The sequence below is a fragment of the Ochotona curzoniae genome, unplaced genomic scaffold, assembly GCF_017591425.1.
Source record: "Ochotona curzoniae isolate NIBS_2020 unplaced genomic scaffold, NIBS_Ocur_1.0 contig_2699, whole genome shotgun sequence".
Lineage (NCBI taxonomy): Eukaryota > Metazoa > Chordata > Mammalia > Lagomorpha > Ochotonidae > Ochotona > Ochotona curzoniae.
Genome location: NW_024465561.1, coordinates 5,064,027 through 5,082,379, shown reverse-complemented (window position 1 = coordinate 5,082,379; position 18,353 = coordinate 5,064,027). Strand labels below are relative to the sequence as shown.

Here is an 18,353-nt window from a genome sequence, read left to right as displayed (position 1 = left end):
ATACAGCGCCCCCAATACAATCTAACACCAAAGAAAGGTACGCTTGGTTTATTGGGAATGAAATCTTCTGTAGCTCCCCCAAAAGTTATTGAAAAAATAACCCAGTAGGGATCCACCTCTGTCCCAGACTTCCAAGGTCCCAGGGGTACAGCCAGACCACAGGGAACAGAACCCATGAATCTCAGTAGGTCCTGGAGTGTGACTGTTGTGAGCTGAGTTGATTAGCATTTGTTAAGCTTGGCTCCTGCAGGAAATGGGCTTGGAGGCTAGTGGCACCTTGTCTGTCAGACTCATTAGTGTCCTATTGTTCTGCTAGAGGCTTGGGGGAAAGGTATATATATGGCTGAATAAAGGGAGGCCGAGAGAGACCTCTTCCACCACTACTGGTCTCCTGTCGGTGTCTGATTCCCTGACCCTCGTGTCCATGCTACCGGTTAAGCTGCCCGGAACATGTGACAGTCACTTGCTGAGCAGGAGGCTGGTACGCAGCACGCGGGGGACACGACGGATGGTCAATGAGACACGGGTGCTACGGTCCAGGCGGGCTCCAGGCAGTGCTGACGGGCAGGCGGCAGCATTACATGGCAGCGAGGTGGCCTCAAGCACATCCACGCGGGTGGCCGCAATGCCGTGGAGGAGACGTGTGTAAGCTCTGCCACGGAGCACCAGCAGGCTGCGTGGTTCCAACAGCAGTGAAGCAATGGGCCTGGGTAGGGGCCGGGGCTGCAGGGAGGACTAGGGGTCAGTGGTCGGGGCACAAGAGAGAGGTCAGTGGGCTTCAGGGGTTAGCGAGGCTGAGGAACAAGGTTAGCAAGGCTGAGGAACAAAGATACTTCCTGGGGTATGGGGTGGGGTAAATTTTGATAGCTCAGGGATGAGAATCCAGAGAGGGCAGAGGTCAGTCCCTTGGAGGGGACAGCAACTAGCCTGCTGCTGGGGGCACCAAAGGGTCAGCAGGTGTGTTCAAGCATCAGTTGCTGGGATATTCCAGAGGGTACAGGCTGGTATGGGGGACCAGCAGTCCCCAGGCAACCCAGGGGAAGGACATAGCCAACACTTAGAATTGGGCATGGAACACAGCAGAGGACAAAACGAGTGAGTGCAGAGGCGGCACGGGGATGGCAAAGGACACTGGCAGAGTGGAATTGGGGTCACAGTGTCCAAGTGCATAGAGGGCCAAAGAGGAAGCCCCAGGGGGCAGCCACAGCAGCGTTTCCAGGAGGTTCTGTGAGCATGGGAGTGTCAGAAAGGCATCATCACGCAGAGATCAGAGAAGACGCTGCTGGGATATCAGAGTGGGGGAAGAGAGTGGTCCTCTGAGCAGAGAGTCACGATATATCGGGGAGCAAGGAGAATCTGGAGGTGTCCTGTACCATGACTGTGCACTGAGTAGCAAGATGTCAGGACTGTGTGTTGGGTGCAGTGAGCAGTCAGGACATTTGGAAGAAGCCTGGGGGCCCCATGAGTGAATGACCCCAGGGATGCAGGACACGAGTGTCAGCTGGAACACCCTGGGTATTCAGGATGTCAGAGGTGTTTGTCCAGCAAGCAGGGATGTGGGCACCCTGCAAACAGAAGGGTGTCTCCCCCATGAAATAGCAGAGGGATAATGGCTTGGGCAGGGGGTGTTAGGAGCAGGTAGGTCTGGGTCACCAGGAGGCTGTATGGGAGTCCACAGCACCCCTGAATGCTCGGGACAGTCCCTCAAAGCCCACCTGTTCTGTAGGGGCATCATCCTCCGGGTGCCGTGGCTCATAGAATTCCAGCACGGTGTGGGAGCCCAGACTGATGGTGCTGACGGTCGGGTAGTAGAGTGGTCCATCCTCATGGGGCTGGGGAGTAGGAACCAGGGTTGAGCAGGGCTGGTGCTTCTACCCCTCACCCTCTGGGGGAGACGGGGCGGGGGAGGGTAGTGAACGTGTGGCTGGGGAATGGCTGCTGGATGAACATGAGGGTGAATCAACAGGGTGCCCTGCTCCAAGACAGTTCAGGGACCAGGGATGGGAGGAGGCCATCGCTGTAGAGGAGAGGAGGAGGGCATGTGGTTACCATAATGCCCTCCCCAGGCAGATACTGGTTCACGAGGACATGGTTCGCCGGGAGACCCCCAAAAAGGCTGAGGTCTGACACCTTATCCACGTAGCGCTGGAGCCATGGGGGCAGCCGCTCAGGGACCATCCCCCGGGGGTGGGGGAGCCCACCTAGGGAGTGCAATGGGGTCCTGAGAGAACCTGGCACCTGGAGCCCTTGGGAGGGCCTCCACAGTGGCTAGAGGCACCATAGCCCCTTGAAGGACCCCTGACCCTTTTCAGATCACCACCAGACCCTTCTGAGATTTCCTGACTTCTCTCCCAACTCAGCAGGAAATTCTTCATCTCTGGTGGACCCCTACTGAGCCTTCAGGACCCTCTTGGCCCTTGGAATCCCATGAACACCAGACATGATACCCCCACCCCTAATACCTCAAGCTAACAAGACCAGAGCTGGCTCCTCTAGCACCCCACCCACAATCCAGAATCAGCCATGCTCCCAGCCAGGGACACTTACCCCAGTTCTGTAGCTTCCTCCCGGAGAGCTGGGTCCACTTTGGCTTGGGGGCATTGAAAACCTAGGGGGTGAGAGAAGGAGCCACTCTGTTCCAGGACCATCCCTCCCAGGAGTCTCCCACCCAGACCAATGCAGAGTCCTTTACCTGCCGGTAGAAATGGGCCTTCTTGGTGCCTGTGGGCTCATTCCCAGGACTTTATTTCTCATCATTCCTGGGGAGGCCTTGGCCCACCTGCATCTACTGGGATGAAGGAAATGGACCAGGGCTGCACCCCTGTATTACCTTCATCTGCTTACGGCTGTGGCCAGGCTCTCTCAGCCCAGGACACAGCCTGTACACTCACTGCCCAATTCCTGGGTTATGTGAAAAAAGTCAGAGTTTGGGAACTTCCTTGTTCCTATTGTCCAGAGGGAGGAAGTGTGGTAAGCAGACTCCCTCTACACAGCAAAGGAAGGACTTTGAAGATCTTTCATTAGCAAGATCCCAAGACTCTAGACTAGGCCATCTCAGTTCAAGAAGCCAACACTTCAGTTGATAATCTCCTCACCCTTCACCAGTCATGCACACAGCCTTGGCTATTTCAGCCCAAGTTTTTTTAAAATACATGAGTTTTTTAATATCCAGAATCCAAAGACATGGAATGGGCTACTTCATATCCCAGCACAAGAGTACACGTTCTGGGGCCAGCTCTATGTTGCAGTGGGTTGGGCTGCTTCCAAAAATGCTGGTTCAAGTCCTGGCTGCTCCATCTCCAATTCAGACCTCTAATAGGAAAGCAGCAAAAAATGGGCCAAATGCTTGGGCCCCTGCACCCACGTGGGAAACCCAGAAGAAACTCCTGGAAAATCTCTAGCTTACTCTTTCTCTCTGTAACTCTGCCTTCCAAATAAAGAAATATTATTATTTTTTTTAAAAAAGGGGGGGGGTGGGAGAGAGAAGGGTCTGGCATGATGGTTCAATTGGCGAATCCTCCCCCTGCAAGTGCTGGCATCTCAATGGGTGCCAGTTCATGTCTTGGCAGCCCTACTTCCCATCCAGCTCCCTGATTATGGCCTCGGAAAGCAGTCAAGGACGACCCAAAACCTTGGGACCCAAAAGAGGTTCCTGGCTCCTGGCTTCAGAACAGCTTGGCTCCAGCCATTGCAGCCATTTAGGGAGTGAACCAGTGGATGGAATATCATTCCTTCTCCCAATCCTTTTTTTTTTTAGATTAATTAATTCATTTTTATTTTTATTGGAAAGACAGACCTACAGAAGACAGAGGGAAAATTTTTCCATCCTCTGGTTCACTACCTAAATGGCCATTAACAGCCAGAGCTGAGCTGATCTTGAAGCCAGGAGCTTCTCCTGGCTGTCCCACACAGGTACAGGGTCCCAAGGCTTTGGGCCGTCCTTGACTGCTTTCCCAGGTCACAAGCAGGGAGCTGGACAGGAATTTGGATTGGCCAGAACATGAACTGGTGCCCAAAAGGGATCCCAGTGCTTACACATGGAAGATTAGCCAATTGAGCCATCGTGCTGGTCTTAAGAATAAAGTATGACCAGGCTAGCTAAGCATGGATGGTCTCTGTTTGGTAACCTTATTCCTCAGACTCTGGGCCAGTGCTGACCTATCACAGAACAAGGGGGAGTTAGTCTGTAACATCCTGATTCTTGGTCTATCGTACCTCATCTGAACAACTTCCTTTCATCTACCAAGGACTGAACTGTCTCAGCACAGGAAACATGAATGTTGCCCTGGGTTACTTCTACTCCAGGACTCCAATCTCCAGGACATCCTCATTTTGGAGCCTGAAACAGGACGGGACATCTCACTACAGGGAGTTTGAAGTCAACACTGCACACCAGATGACAGCCACTGCCTTTCAAAGAAGCAGTCTGGTTTTCACTAAACCTCCTATTTAGCATCTATTAGACAGTGGACAGGTACTAGGAATCCTTGAGAAAGGAACAGGGAGGGTGGGAATTGGGGTACTGTGTGTCACTCTCCTTTCTGCCAAAGTCCTCACTGAAACCCTGGAGCCAGGGGTTCTCATACTGTGTGGGGCAGCAGGGTCGGCAGAGGTATGGGAAGAGGTGGTGTGTGGGGACAGACCAGAAGGACATTGAGGTCACCTGTCGCAACAAATATTCCTCTTCTTCCTTGGAGATGAAGTCAGGGACATAGTAGATTGTAGGTGGTGCCTAGGATGGAGAGATACCTTTTAAGGTTTGGCCCTTCAACCTACCAGGGACCCCAGCATTATGGAGCAAGCTCCTCCTCTGGAAAGAGGCTCCTAAGGCTCTCAGATAGGCCAAGATCTAAAGGCAGGAGACCAATGTCCATTGAGGGCTGAGGGTGGGGAGGAGGTTAAAGGAGTGAGGGAGGGGGCAGTCTCAAACCAGGAACCTAGGAGCCACCATCCAGTCCCCACCTTCACCCTCGCCATCCCCAGACCCGACAACCTGCTCCACTCGGAATGGTTCTAGGGCTGGCACGCTAGCGTCTGGCTCCTCCATGGACTCTCACCTCTTGCACCCAATCCTGTGAGGAGAGGAGGACACAAAGTTACTACGTCTCCCTCCCGCCCTTGGGCCAGGATCCAGCCAGTCTTCTGCCCCATTATGAACCTCAGCCCTCTTGAGCAACTCACTTGTCTCTAAGACGGGAGTCCTCAGGCTCCTGGAAGCCACACAACACAAGGCTCTACACAAAGAATATTCAGAACTTGCCTCTAAACGCCCTCCGCACAGGGTGCATCAACCTGCACACCTGCCCACTCGAGCCCCCCACAGACAACGTCCTCCGATGCCACGCGAAGAAGCTCCATATGCCGTTCCCAGGGCTGCATACCAGATCCCTGGGAGCACCCTGAGTCACCCACCTTAATCCTGCCATCATGAGCTCAGCTAACATCACTCGGAGGACCCAACGACCCTTCCTCTAGCAGCCAGGTCCTTTCAGACCCCTCCCCCCCCACACACACACAACGCTGAATTCCCTCAGATTTTCCTTTCCCGAGTGCCCCTTCACTCCATCCTCCTTGGACATTTAGCCCCAGCCTGATTCCTCTCAAACCTTCTCTTCTTGAACTCCCAATCTCCCGGCTGAGGACTCCTCACTTAGCTTCCCTGGACCCACCCACCCTCGACTCTTATAATTATCTCTGCCTCTGGTAGCTCCCCAAACTGACCGTCCACCAGTGTCCCCTCCAATTTCCAATTTCAACACCCCCAATCCCTCCTCAACCACTTCCGACCCACATTTCTGACGCGAGCGTGCTCGGACCAATGGGAACTCTCGGAGCCCTTAAGGCCCCGCCTACCACCCAATCTGTGCGCCCTTTCAGTATTGGTCCGCCCCTTCACCCTCGCTCTGGGATAGGCTGCGCCTCCGGCCTTCCTCCCAGTCACCAGGATAAGCTGGGGGAACTCGTCTTCCTCGCGCGGCGGCCACTCAGGACTCCAGAAACGCGGCCAGGTGGGGTGGGCCGTGGTGGCCACAGGAAGGACGCAAGAGAGGCTGGAAGAAGGACTTGGTCCAGGCAGGCCCAGCTCTCCTGTGCCCGTGCGCTCCCAGCAAGGAGTACAGAGGCAGGGCCGTAACCCCAATGACCCAGGGACACCGAGAGGCCATAGAAACGTCTTTATTGAAGAAGACAGGGGTCATGCTGAGTTTGGGGACATGCAGTGAAGGGGCAGTCGTGAGCTGTCCTTGGTGGTCAGGGCCTCAGGCCCACCCTGGACCCCTTGGACCTTCAGGGTGGTCCTCAGGTTGTTGGTCCGGCCCAGGTGCTCTGAGAGATCCTGTAGGGCCAGTGACTCAGACTTGGGGTCTTGGACCTGTGACCAGAATGCAGATTGAAATGGGGCTTCCAGAAATGGGATTCCCCGTAGGATATTAGGGTCCTCCAATGTGTTAACAGGTAGGGGGCTTTAGGATGTAGGAGTCCCCTTGGGACTGGGGCTCTTGGAATGTGGGTGAATTGAGGTCCGTGGACTTGGCATCAAAGTCCTCCGATTCCCAGGGATGGAAATTCCTGTTTGGGGTCTCCTTTGCTGTGACAGAGGTTGAGGCACCCTGGAGCCTGGCATGTATATATCCACTGCCAGGCACAAGGACCTCATGATTGTGTTTTCCTGGGGGGCTTGGGGACTGCATTTTGTAAATTTGGGATTCCCCAGGGATTTGGGGATGCTGTTATTTGAGGGTCCTGGGCATTCGGGGCTGTGGGGCTCAAGGGCACAGAGGAGTTTGGGGGCATGTGGACTCTGAGGTTTGGAATTCCCCCAGAGTCCCAGAATGGAACCTCCAAATTTTAGGGTCCCCCAAGGGGGGAAATCATTCCTTTAAAAATAGAGAATTTTCGGGGATCCTGGCCAGCACGGGGGCTGTGGGCCATGTGGGGGTGGGCTTCATACAAGGCACTGGGGCTTTCTTGCGGGTGCAGAGGGCAGGAAGACTTGGGAGTCCTGGGATTAGCACTTCCAGGACTGTTTTGGTGTCTGTAAACTGGGGGTGACCGTGGGCTAGTTAAGGTGGATCTCTTCTTGAGGGGGTAAGCACACAGGTCTTTATTAATGGAGAGAGTCTCCGATTGGGGGGTTTATAAGGGCTTTAGGGTGACCACAGGTCAAGTATCAAGGGCTTGATGTAACAGGGTATAGTGACATGAAGTTGGGTTACTCTGGAGGTGTAAGCTATGTTTAGTTCCAGGGAACTTGGGCAGGGGGATCTTTGTTAATGAGCAGTTCCGATCCAGTCATGGGTGATTCAAGGATTGTGGAGCATTGTATGGAGAGGGTCGCCATCATTTGGGATGTGGAAATCTGTTCCTTGGGGGAAGGGAGGGTCTGCGCCAAGGGAGGGGTACAGGGAGGGACTAGCCTGAAGGTGCTACTCAGGGAATCTCCATCTGGGTGGCTTGGGGTCTGTACTGGGGGCTTTACAGGGGAGTCTGTTAATCATGGGACCTCAGTGATTGAGGGCTGGCTAATGGGGATTTCTATTCAGGATGTATTACTGGGGAGTCTATCTCAGGGAACTTTGGGGGTTCCTGTGTCAGGAGATGCTAAAGGGGGGCACTCTGTCAGAGTGTCTGGGGCCTCTAGGATTGCATCTCCGCCCTCAGCACCCAGGGAAACCAGCAGCAGAAGAGCAACCTGGAAAACAGGAGTACCACATTGTCAGTGATGGAGTGTGGGGCAGGAATCTCTGGGCCAATGCCCCCTGGACTCCCCCGGTTGGGGCCTTGGGTTTTCTGGGTTCCACCCTCTCCCTCTCTGTGCTGCTTTCTGAGGCGTGTGTGGAGCAGAGGGTAACATGCTTTCTCCATCTGCCCTCTACAAGTTCACATCACTAGGACTCGGTGTAAAGTCCCACACCCTGCAGTTTCTTAGATGTGTATACTAGTCACAGGTATTCCTGATTCCAGATCCCTGGTACCTCCCCCTACACATCCCACAGGAACAGGGGTGTGGGGGAGGTGTTAGCCACGCACCTGGAGATGGAATTCTCTGATGCAATGTCCTTTGGGGTCCGGACTGTCGTGAAGGTGCGTTTGGGCTGCGTCACTGCAGAGCAAGGCAGGATCTGTCTTCAGACTCCTTGTCACTCATATCTGTTCATGTCCCCAGCACCCACTTGGCTCCCACATTCCCAATATCCACCTGGACCTCTTGTACATAATATCCATCATGTCCCACAATACCCACCCGTGTCCCCATTACCCATCTAGCCCTCTGCCCCCAGTGCCTGTGCAGGGCCTTGTCATTAACATCCCCATACTTCATGGCCACTATCCTCTCGGGGCCCCTGTCTCATTTTCCTGGACCCTGAGTCCCAAGTGTACACCTGAAAACGCATGACCCGTCCTCCTATCCCCATCCCCACACTATTCCCCCAATCCCAGCTCCCAACGCACTTGTCACTTGATGCACTTTTTTGGCTCCAACACTGTCCCTGGGGGTGTCAGTAGATCCACCACCAATCCTGAGGAGACATGGAGTGAAAGAAGCTAGAGCCGCAAGAGGCCAAGATCTGGAAGCCAAGCCCCAGGGGACCCATGAAGAAAGCGCTAGCATGATTGTGATGTTCACATTGTCCTGCTTGTCCAAAAGAAGGAGACCATCTGGGTGGGGGGTAGGAGTGGGCGCAGGGAAGGATGCCAGGGCTCTGGGTGGCCCCTTGGATTGGGGTTTGGCATTTGGACTGACCTCTGGATGCGGGATGCTGGTGCAAAGACCCCATGCTTCGGGGGGCAGGTAAAGTATCGGACACCAAAGACAGAGCCATCATGCTTGCCAGTGGGCTGGTCCAGCTCAATGCCATACCAGTAACCTGCAGCAGGAGGGCGTCATCATGAAAAGGCCTCTCCTGCCCCCCTGAGCCCACAGTCCCCATCCTCACCTGGAGCAAAGTCTGTTTTCCCATAGAAGCGCACAATCCCCTGCTTCTGGCCTGCAACAAGGACTTGGTCTCCCACCTCAGCCTTGGCTCCCTCACGCTGCTGCAAGCTACCCAGTGACGGGGATGATGGAGACTTCTTCTTGCCTGTGGGGAAGAGGGTAAAGGAAGTGAGACCCAAGATGCCCACCTGGAAGACCCCAATATAGACTCCAGTAAGCAACTCTAGAATATTCCTCAGAACGGGGAGAGAGGACTAGACTGGAAGGGAAACTGAATCCCTGGGATCAGACAGGAAGTTAGCAGTGAGCCAGGGGAAACTGAGTCACAGAACCTGGAGAACCCCAAAATCCTGTTTCAAACTTAAGGCTACAGTCTGAAGCACCATGAGAAAGAAAGTGGAAAAAGCTGAGGCTGTGTGGGTCAAAGGAAAAAGAACTGAGAAGTCAGGAACCCAGAAATGATTCCAACGAAGTGGGCAGCAGGAGTTCGGCCTAGCAGTTAAGAGGCCAGTGAGATGGACATGTCTCACACGGGATTGCCTGGATCCAGATCTGAGCCCGGCTCTGGCTCCTGACTCTGGCTTCCCACACATGGGGAGCCCTGAAAGCAGCGGTGATGGGGTCCTGCCACCTGTGCAGGAGACCTAGACTGAGTTTCCAGCTCCTGGCTTCAGCCTAACCCAGTCCCAGCCACTGCAGGCAGCTGGTCAGTGAACCAGCAGAGAACTCTATTTCTCAGACTTTCAAATAGAAAAGCAGAGGCAGAGAATATAAGGTAAATCAAGTCACAAAAGCCAGGAACTCCATTCTCTGATTGTCCCATTGTCAAACAAATACATTAATATTAAAAAAAAAAAAAAGTCGGGGTAGTGTGGTATAATGCAGTCAGCCATTTCTTAGGATACCCACACCCCATATCAGAGTGTTTGGGATCACTTCCTGCCTCTGCTTCTAGCCCAGCTTCCTGCTAATGTGCCTGGGAGGAAGCAGGTGATGGCTCAAAAACTTCAGTTCCTGCTACTCATGTGAGAGACTAGGATGGAGTATTTAATTCCTGGCCTCAGCCTGGCTGAGCTCTGGCTATTGCAGGCATCTGAGAGTGAAACAGTGAATGTAAGAGTTTTCTCCACCATTCAAATGAAATCTTTAAATAAATAAGACAAGAAAGGAACTCTACAGATTCTCCCCTAAAGCTGGAGACCTTAGGGCCTTGAGAGGAAGCCATGGGTCCTTCCAAGAACTGAGGGGGGCCAATATGAAGTCAAAAGAGAAACTGGGTCACAGAAGCCAGGGGTTCACAGCTTGTCCTTCAGTCTGGACATGGGAAGACATGCACTCACAGAAACCGAGGCACGCACAAAGCCAGAATGTCGCCAGCACCAGCTCTCCCACCCGCCCGACATCATGTACTCTGACCTTTGTGCTCCTTGCGACCTTTGCCAGTGACACGAGAAAAGTCCATCCGAGGAGTCCGGGGTGTGGAGGTGACAGATGAAGGGGGTGCATCCACGGCTTTGGAGATCTTGGACACAGAGGCGAAGAGGCCTGGGGGTACAGAGCTGGAGCTTGAAGCTGCCCAAGCCCCTATCCTCAAGCTCCAACCCCCACTTCCCAGGCAGCAACATCTGAGTAAACTTCCCCCTCCCCAGCACACACACACCCCAGTCTTCTTGAGCCCCAGGTGGAACTGACCCTGCTTGGGAGGGCAGATGAAGTACCGGACACCCCCAACGCTGCCGTCATTTTTGCCCTCAGGTTCGTCCAGCTCCACGCCCACCCACTGGCCACTGGCGAACTCTGTGGTGCCACAGAAGCGCAACGTGCCCGTCTAGGGGGAAGACAAGAGAGGTATGGCTTGGGATGGGGTCTCCACGGGCTATGGTGGACTCTGGCACAAAGGCAGCTATGGAGTGGGAAGGGAAAGGGACTCGGATCTCAACTCAGACATCACAGTCTTACTGGCTCTATGGCTGCATCTCTCTCTGCCTCAGTTTCCACATCTGCAAAATGGGAACTGCACCCACTTCATAATATTGTAATAGAGCTGCCCTATGCAGTAAAGAGTCAGCACATGTGACCATTTACGGTGAGCTTACAAATCCATTCCTTCAATCACAGTAACTGGCTCTCCAGCACTCAGCAGACACTTATGCATTTCCCTTAAGCCTCACACAACCCGCTCCCTGCCCCCCGCCCCAAGAGGAAGCAACCACATCCAGAGAGCTGGCATCACCGGCCTCAGGCCCCACAGCTGGCAAGTGGCAAAGCTGAGATTGACCAGAGCAAGTCCCTGAGTAGCTGCTCTGCATTACATGTCTGCACACAAAGTGTTCTCCAGCTCTCAGAGTCTCCTGTGGCTTTTGGGTTGGTAGCTGGGAAAGGGTCAGTCCCCTGTGGATCGGATTAGATCACATTACGCAGAAAAAAAAAAAAAACCCTATGTGGGGGGCTGGCCCACACTTGACTCTCCGATTATGACTTCGGTGATTTCCCACTGTGTAAGAAACAAGATCTCCCTTCCTCCAGCTGCCCTGCAGGTCTGCTCTGACCTTCCCACCTTATCCCAGGTTTCCCAATCACAGCTGCAGCTGCTTCAGGTTGTCAGGCCCCACACAGTACAAGATGAGGCACAAAGGAGGCATTGAACCAAAGTCCTGGTGAGGAGCCAGTATGATTGCTCAACTGATTAATCCTCTGACTATTTGAGCCAGCATCCCAGATAAGGCACCAGTTTGTGTCCTGTCTGCTCCTCTTCCTATTCAGCTCCCTGCTTGTGGCTTGAGAAAGCAGTGGAGGGTAGCCCAAGTCCCTGGAGGCCTGCACCTGTGTGGGAGACCCAGAAGAAACTCCTGGCTTCTGGTTTTGGATTGGCTCAGCTCCAGCCATTGCAAGGGGGAATGAACATGCAGAAGAGAGATCTTTCTCTCTCTTTTCTTAATCTATCTTTCCAATGAAAAAATAAATAAGTCTTTAAAAACTCTGGAGGGAGGAGGAGTCTGGGTCTCACCCCCTTCCCCTTGTGCATGCACACACACACACCCAAGACCCTGACCTTCTGGCCATCCAGCAGCACACGGTCTCCCAGGCGCAGGCCGAGGGCACTGAGCATGAGATTGCCTGGAACGTTGTCATAGTTGGGGAGTGTGACCTTGGGGAGGGCGCAAGAGAGTGGCACAGCCTCCTCCAGCAGCGTCCGGAGCTCCTTGGCCACCAGTGCGGCTTCTGCCTTGTCCAGAGACATGTCCATAGGATCCGGGACCACTTCCGCTGGCACTTGTCCCTTTCGATTCTGGAGGATACCGGGAAAAGGGGGGTAGAGATTCAGCAGCACAGGCCACAGTTCTGTGTAGGTCAGGCTTGAGTCTGGGTGAAGCAATGGTGCCAATAGGGGAACATGACGGGACATTGAGATGCTTACTACATCTCCAGGGAAGTGCACCCCATAGGCTCTGGGCTGGGGATGTGTGTCAGGGAATTGAAGTTGGAGCTGGGGTAGAGCCAACAGGAAATGAGGACCACCCCAAGTGTTGGAGGTATGTCCTCAGAGAGCCTAGGCCCAGGCTGCAGTGGAGCCATGGGATGAGGGTGGGGGATAGACAGTGGGAATGGGGTCTGGTGTACAGGACCAGGTTCCAGTGGGAGAACAGGAGATACAGGATCCCAGAAACCCTGGCCATGTCCCCTGCTGAATGCAGAGTCATTGCTATTGGGATGGAATCTGCTAATGGAAGAGTTAAGGGACCACAGAGCCTACTGAGGGGCCTAATCTACTGGTTCACAGAGGGTCTAACCACTCTCTCAATGATCTTTAAATCCTGTCTACACACAGCCACTGGGTTAGGCAGGATTGGAGGAAAAGATAATCCTGGCTGAATAACCAGGGACCAACTGCTCTCTGCCTCAATTTCCCTCTTGTAAAAAGGTTCCTAATAGTCTTCACCTTGATAATGAACACTGACTGAATGTCAGCTGTCATTCCACTTGTTGAAGGTTTGGGTGGGTTTCTACTTTCTGGAGAGACTCCTCCGCCCAGACCTACGGGAGGGAAATGGGGTCCCCTTTGGGGAGAGGTGGGAAGCCCTGTGGGGGGCTGGCAATACATACCCTCAGTGCTGGGTTGGCGCCATGCTCCAGCAGACACTTGGCAGCGCCCAGGCACAGGTTGGAGGCAGCGATGTGCAGGGCGGAGCCATGGTTGAAGTCACTGCACGTGGAGTTCACCACTAGGAAGCAGAGGGAGAGAAGGGTTCCGAGTGGGTGTGGGTCCCTGGCCCTCTTTCATTTCTTCAGCTTCCTCTCAGCTTGCCGGGAGCAGAAGCCAATGCCCTCCCATCCAGCTCCATCCCGCGCGATGCCTTATTGGGTCCTGGCCCTCTCTGGTCCAGGCCCTGGCTCCCCATGCCCTGGCCGCGTTCCTCCCATCTTTCCAGGATTCCTTTCTCTGGTGACTATCACCCCACCAAATCCCCCCAGCCAGGCACCTCCTTCGCCTCCTCCTCACCTCGAGGCCTTGCACCTTTAAGTAGCACGCGCACCAGGTCCGGCACGTCAAAATAGGCGGCGTAGTGAAGCGCGTTCATGTTGGTCCAGCGGCTGCGCAGCGTCACGTCGGCGCCCAGGGCCAGCAGCTGCTGCGAGAGACGCACAGCAGCAGCGGGATCCCCTGCGTGAGAGGAAAGCCTGGCTCAGCCCAGACCTTCTCGGCAGGGCGCAGGCCCAGAGCGCCTCGGGGCCTGAGCACTGCCTGTTATCACGGTGTTGGGGTGTGGGGGCCTGGGTTTGGGCGTCTCACCGACTCCGTGAGCTCCAGCCTTGCAAGCATAATGGAGCAGTGTCATGTCGGTGAGTCCATCACGATCGTTTACATGGCAGCCACGACGTAGAATCTGGGCATTGCAGAGCACCGGTGAGGGTTACTGAAAGGTAGGGGGATGACAGCCCCCTTGCCTGTCCAGCTTCCCCAGCTTTCCTACCTCATTGCCAATGACGTCTATCTTGTGCTGGACCTGGGGTACCCACTGGCGCACGATCGCGAACAGCTCCGGGATAGTGGTCTGGGGGTCAAACAGAATCTCCTGGCACGCAGGGTCATTGGGGTCGAAGAATGTGAAGGCTGGGATGGCAATAAGTCTGAGGTCAGGACAAGCTGGCACCCTCTTTAACAGGCCTTTAAGCACCTCCAAGCTGCCATTCAACCCATAGGCACTTCCTCTAAGGCCAGCAGGAGCACCCTTCAAGTCTGCACACCAACGAAGGGTGCAGGTGCTTCAGCCCACGGTTGCCCCGATAACATACAACCAGGGCTTGGCCAAAAAGCCAGAGTAAAAGAAAATATATAGGTGAAAAAGCCAGAAGTTCTGGCTTAAAAAAAACACTCTCCACATTTCAAATACTGCACAGCTCACAGACAATGCACCCAGGAGTGACCAGGATCCAACCTGTGGCTGGCCAAGGAGGCACGAAGACACCCCCACCTCCTCCCTACTAGGAGCTCTGCTCTCCATGGCAACATTACCACCCATCACTGGACCTGGCAGGTGGCAAGGACCCAGTGCAGGTTGAGAGACTAAGCCAATGACCAGATCCTACACAGCCCAGGGAAAGTACCGCATAGAAGGGGACCAGAAATCCAGAAACGGGCTTGTGGGCACCTTTAACAGCCTCAGTCGTGGCTCAGGACCCGCCCCCACCCCGGGCTCCTGTCTTGCTCAGTGCAGACCACACAGCCACGAGGTCCTACACAGTCTGTCTTCCTCATTACTCTGTTCCCTGGAGTTACAGCGGTCCTTTTGTCCTCCCAGGTCAGCTGTTGTCTCGGGTTTTGGGACTGGCTGCTTTTCCCAGCCAAGACAGGCTTCCCTCAGGTATACACATGGCTCTGTGCAAATGTCACCTCCTCCAGGACGCCTCCCCAGACCATCCTGTCTCCACCGGCATCCCTCCCCTTCTCCATCTCCCTCTCTAACTTGATTTGACCAGCAATACCTTTGTGTAACCTGTTTACTCCTTTCCCTCTCTCATCTCTCCCTCCTCTCATCCCCTGGTCTTGCCTGCATTTCCTTTCCCTTCCTGTCCCCTGTGCTCCCATGTCAGGTCCAGAAGCTCACATGCAGCTGATGTTCCGTCAGTCCTTGCTGACCGTTTCAGAGTCTACCCCAGCCTTCTCCCTGTCCTGTGCCACACCGCCAAATCATTTCATGTTATAAGAACCCCTCCCGGCTCTGCCAGCAGACTCTCCGATCTGTCCCAACCCACAGACCTCAGCCACCTGCTGGCAGAACTGCAAAGGGGACTTTCCCAGTCCCCTGCGTGAAGCCCCTCCCTGCCCTGCACAGTCAGATAATTGTCTCATTTTTCTGTCCCATTGAAGTGAACATGTAGTCAGTCTCTTGGATCCACTATGGATGGGTTGCCCTAGCCACAGATGGCATCTTCCCTGGAGATGCCAACTTTCTGAACCTGTTTGCTAGTTTCCAAGCCTCACAGCTGTTGGGGATTCCCAACCAGTGTCTCCTAAAACTCCCTCCTGAAGCCATCTCTGGCTGTACTCCATTCCTGTCTCCCCCGTAGCTGTTTAACACAGGGAGCTGTTAAAACCACAAATCAGGGGCCCATGCGGTAGCTCAACAGGCCAGTCCTTCACCTGCAAGCATTGGTATCACATATAGGCACCAGTCCTAGTCCCGCCTGCTTTGTAAATAACCAAATGCTTCCATCAGTTCAGAGAGAAGGCTCCCATCTCCACACCCTGCAGCCTCAGGGCCCTTCCTGCCGTCACCTCCTCTGAAAGCCACTTTCCCTGACCATTCCCCACTTGAGTCTCTCAAATGGTACTTCCTTAGGACAATCAGTCTTCTTCCTCCACACTCAAAGATTTGTTGTATTCATTTGAAAGAAAAAGCAGAGGTTATAGCAAGCGACAGATTTTTCAGCTGCTGGTTCACGCTCAAAATGACCACAATGACTGTAGCCAGGAGCCTGGAACTAACTTCATCCGGGTCTTCCTACATGTGTGGCAGGGGCCCAAGTACTTGGTCAGTCATCTGCTGCCTTCCCAGGTGCAGGGAGCTAAACTGGACATGGAACGGCCATGACTCTGAAGCAGCCACTTAACCCACTGCGCCACAACACCAGTTTCAGAAATGGAAACAGTTTTAAGGGGCCCTTACATCAAACAAGATTACTGGTTCAAATCTCTGCTACTCCACTTCCAATCCGGCTCTCTGCTGATGTGCCTGGGAAGGAGACCTGGATGGAGCTGCAGGCTCCAGGTCTTTGCAGCCATTTGGGGAGCAAATAGACAGACAATTTCTCCCTCTCTTTCTCTCCCTGCTTCTCTCTCTTTCTGCCTTTCAAATAAATAAATCTTGGGTTTTGAAAAAAAAAAAAAAGGAAAAGGCCCTTGCAACATCCTCTGCCTGGGAAGCACTACAGTTCTCAAGTCTTGCATTTTATATTGCATTCTTATCACTCTTACACTGTGTGGCTGGCTTTAAGGCCTGTTTGTTCCCACCTTCTTTGCAAAGACTGGGTCTCCCAGCTCCTAACCCAGGGCCAGGTCCACAGCGACTTTCAGCGTATGTTTGTTGAATGACTAAATGAGTGATGTGTCATGAATTAAGGATTCAGTTTAATTCAATTCCATTTCTCCCTTGAATGAATGAACTGATTAATGGGGTGGGGGTGGAGGGAGTTCTGCAGCCAAGCTCCTCAGGACCACCTTCAAACTCCCTAGAATCCCCACCATCATCACCACCACTGACAGAGCTCAGCCCACCCTCCTCCACCATTGGAGGGTCCAGGTCAGGGGAGTGATTACCGTAATCTTTGGGGAGGGGGGCGGGTGCCGAGGGGTGCACCACAGGCTTCTGCCGGCGCTCCTGGGTGGGGCTGGGGACCTCCTGGACTGGCTCATCCTCTTCCTCTTCTTCCTCCTCCTCCCCTCGGGGTGGTGGGGCCATTGGAGCGGGATCCGTCTTAGTCATGGTCCTCGGTGGCCCTCGGCAGGGGCGGAGGCAGACTTAGGGGCGGCCTGGAGGTCAGCTGGAGTGGGTGCCCAGAGGTTCCAGGGTCCAAGCACCCCCGAGTGCGTCCCCCCGCCCCCACCGCGCATCCGCCCCTGGATCCCTGCTCTCCATCCCAGAGCCCTGGCTTGGGCGCCCAGTGCCTGCCACCTGCCAGGGGCCCAGCCTCCATTCTTCTCCCGCGTCTAGCCCCTTCGTGTCGGCGAAGGCCGCCCCCTCCCCGGGTTTGTTTATCTCGGGATGCAGGATGCTTCGCCCCTCCCCTTCTGCGCGGGCCTCCCCTCCCTTCCCATCTCACCTCTGGCTGGCTGGGGCCAGGGAGCAGAGCGAGATCTGCTGGAGCAGATCGCGGCAGGAACGGGGTGTCGGTGTCTGGGGGACGTGATGGGGAAGAAGAGGGAGACAGAGAAGGGGACGAGGCCCAGACACCGATGAGGGGGGATGGGGGTGGAGAGGGAGGGGCGCCGGCGGCGCATGCGCAGTGCTGCCACCACTAAACGCCAGGGAGAGCCTAAGAGGCCGCTGGCACCGTGTCCATCAGGGGATGGAGCAGCGATGGAAAGGCGCCAGACACGGAGGATCCTGAGAGCAAGAGCGAGCCACGGCGCAGAGTGTGAAAGCGAGCACAAGGCCTTTAGCTATCTTCCCTGCAAACCAGGCCACTCAAAACCAGTGACTTCGGGGTGGGTTGTTGATGGATGCCCGCTCACTGGCTCTCTAGCTCTGGAACGCCAGACCCAACCCATGGCCCCGGGCCCGACCTTTGTAACGGGCATCTCAGAACCGTGCTTCTGTCTGGACTCCTATCGCCATTGCACCCTCCTCATTATCATTCAGTTTGCCCTCAGCATTTAAGCAGGTCCAGAGAGGTTAAGTCACTTGCCTGAGGGTACCCAGCAAGGCGATCATGAAGCGGAAATTAAAGTTAACCACCGTGCCACTTGGCTGTAGCTTCTTCAGGGACAAACTTGCTGACAGACCCTTCAAACCCACTCAGAACCTGTGTCTCCTCCCCCCACGGGGGACAAGGGGGCTACTGGCTCCCTTGTTCTGGCTTGGCTGCATATAGGACCTGGCTGTTGTTGCTGCTCTGCCTCAGATCACCCCAGCCTGAACAAGCTGGGTGGCTTTGCTTTCTCACCTTGTCCTTCTAACACAGCCCAGTAGCTCCATTACGAAGATATTTCCAGAAGCCACACCCCCACCCAACCCCAGGTCCTCATCCTGGCCTATCTATCCTGTATCATTGCCCACTTGCACCATGACAGCAGCTTCCTCCAGGTCTCCCACGTGGCTGCAGGGTCCCAAGGCTTTGGGCCGTCGTCTAACAACAGACAACAAGCAGGGAGCTGGATGGGAAGTGGAGCTGCTGGGATTAGAACCGGCGCCCATAT

At 54.6% G+C, this 18,353-nt stretch overlaps 2 protein-coding genes across 7 annotated transcripts; both read right to left on the bottom strand.

Moving 5' to 3' along the window:
* Window positions 1-33: 33 nt before the first annotated feature.
* ALKBH6 (alkB homolog 6) lies at window positions 34-5,760 on the bottom strand. Of its 6 annotated transcripts, none has more exons than XM_040976394.1 (8): window positions 5,722-5,760; window positions 4,994-5,072; window positions 4,664-4,732; window positions 2,548-2,608; window positions 2,050-2,201; window positions 1,716-1,832; window positions 453-723; window positions 34-198 (listed from the first exon to the last, which is right to left on the bottom strand). In XM_040976394.1, exons 2-7 carry the CDS (start codon window positions 5,045-5,047, stop codon window positions 460-462), a joined length of 717 nt encoding a protein of 238 aa, XP_040832328.1. In that variant the 5' UTR covers window positions 5,048-5,072; window positions 5,722-5,760; the 3' UTR covers window positions 34-198; window positions 453-459. The 6 variants fall into 6 exon arrangements, with proteins under 6 accessions (XP_040832328.1, XP_040832329.1, XP_040832332.1 ...); XM_040976395.1 differs by lacking the exon at window positions 5,722-5,760 and adding an exon at window positions 5,413-5,700; XM_040976398.1 differs by lacking the exons at window positions 4,994-5,072; window positions 5,722-5,760 and adding an exon at window positions 5,413-5,692 and having other exon boundaries at window positions 2,548-2,788.
* Window positions 5,761-7,213: 1,453 nt separating this feature from the next.
* On the bottom strand, window positions 7,214-16,974 carry CLIP3 (CAP-Gly domain containing linker protein 3). Its single transcript, XM_040976641.1, has 13 exons — window positions 16,755-16,974; window positions 13,909-14,048; window positions 13,728-13,821; window positions 13,437-13,598; window positions 13,040-13,158; window positions 11,988-12,224; window positions 10,628-10,763; window positions 10,352-10,480; window positions 8,937-9,080; window positions 8,744-8,867; window positions 8,452-8,519; window positions 8,029-8,101; window positions 7,214-7,690 (listed from the first exon to the last, which is right to left on the bottom strand). The coding sequence occupies exons 1-13, from the start codon at window positions 16,918-16,920 to the stop codon at window positions 7,636-7,638; spliced, it is 1,647 nt and encodes a 548-aa protein (XP_040832575.1). The 5' UTR covers window positions 16,921-16,974; the 3' UTR covers window positions 7,214-7,635.
* Between the last annotated feature and the right edge of the window lie 1,379 nt (window positions 16,975-18,353).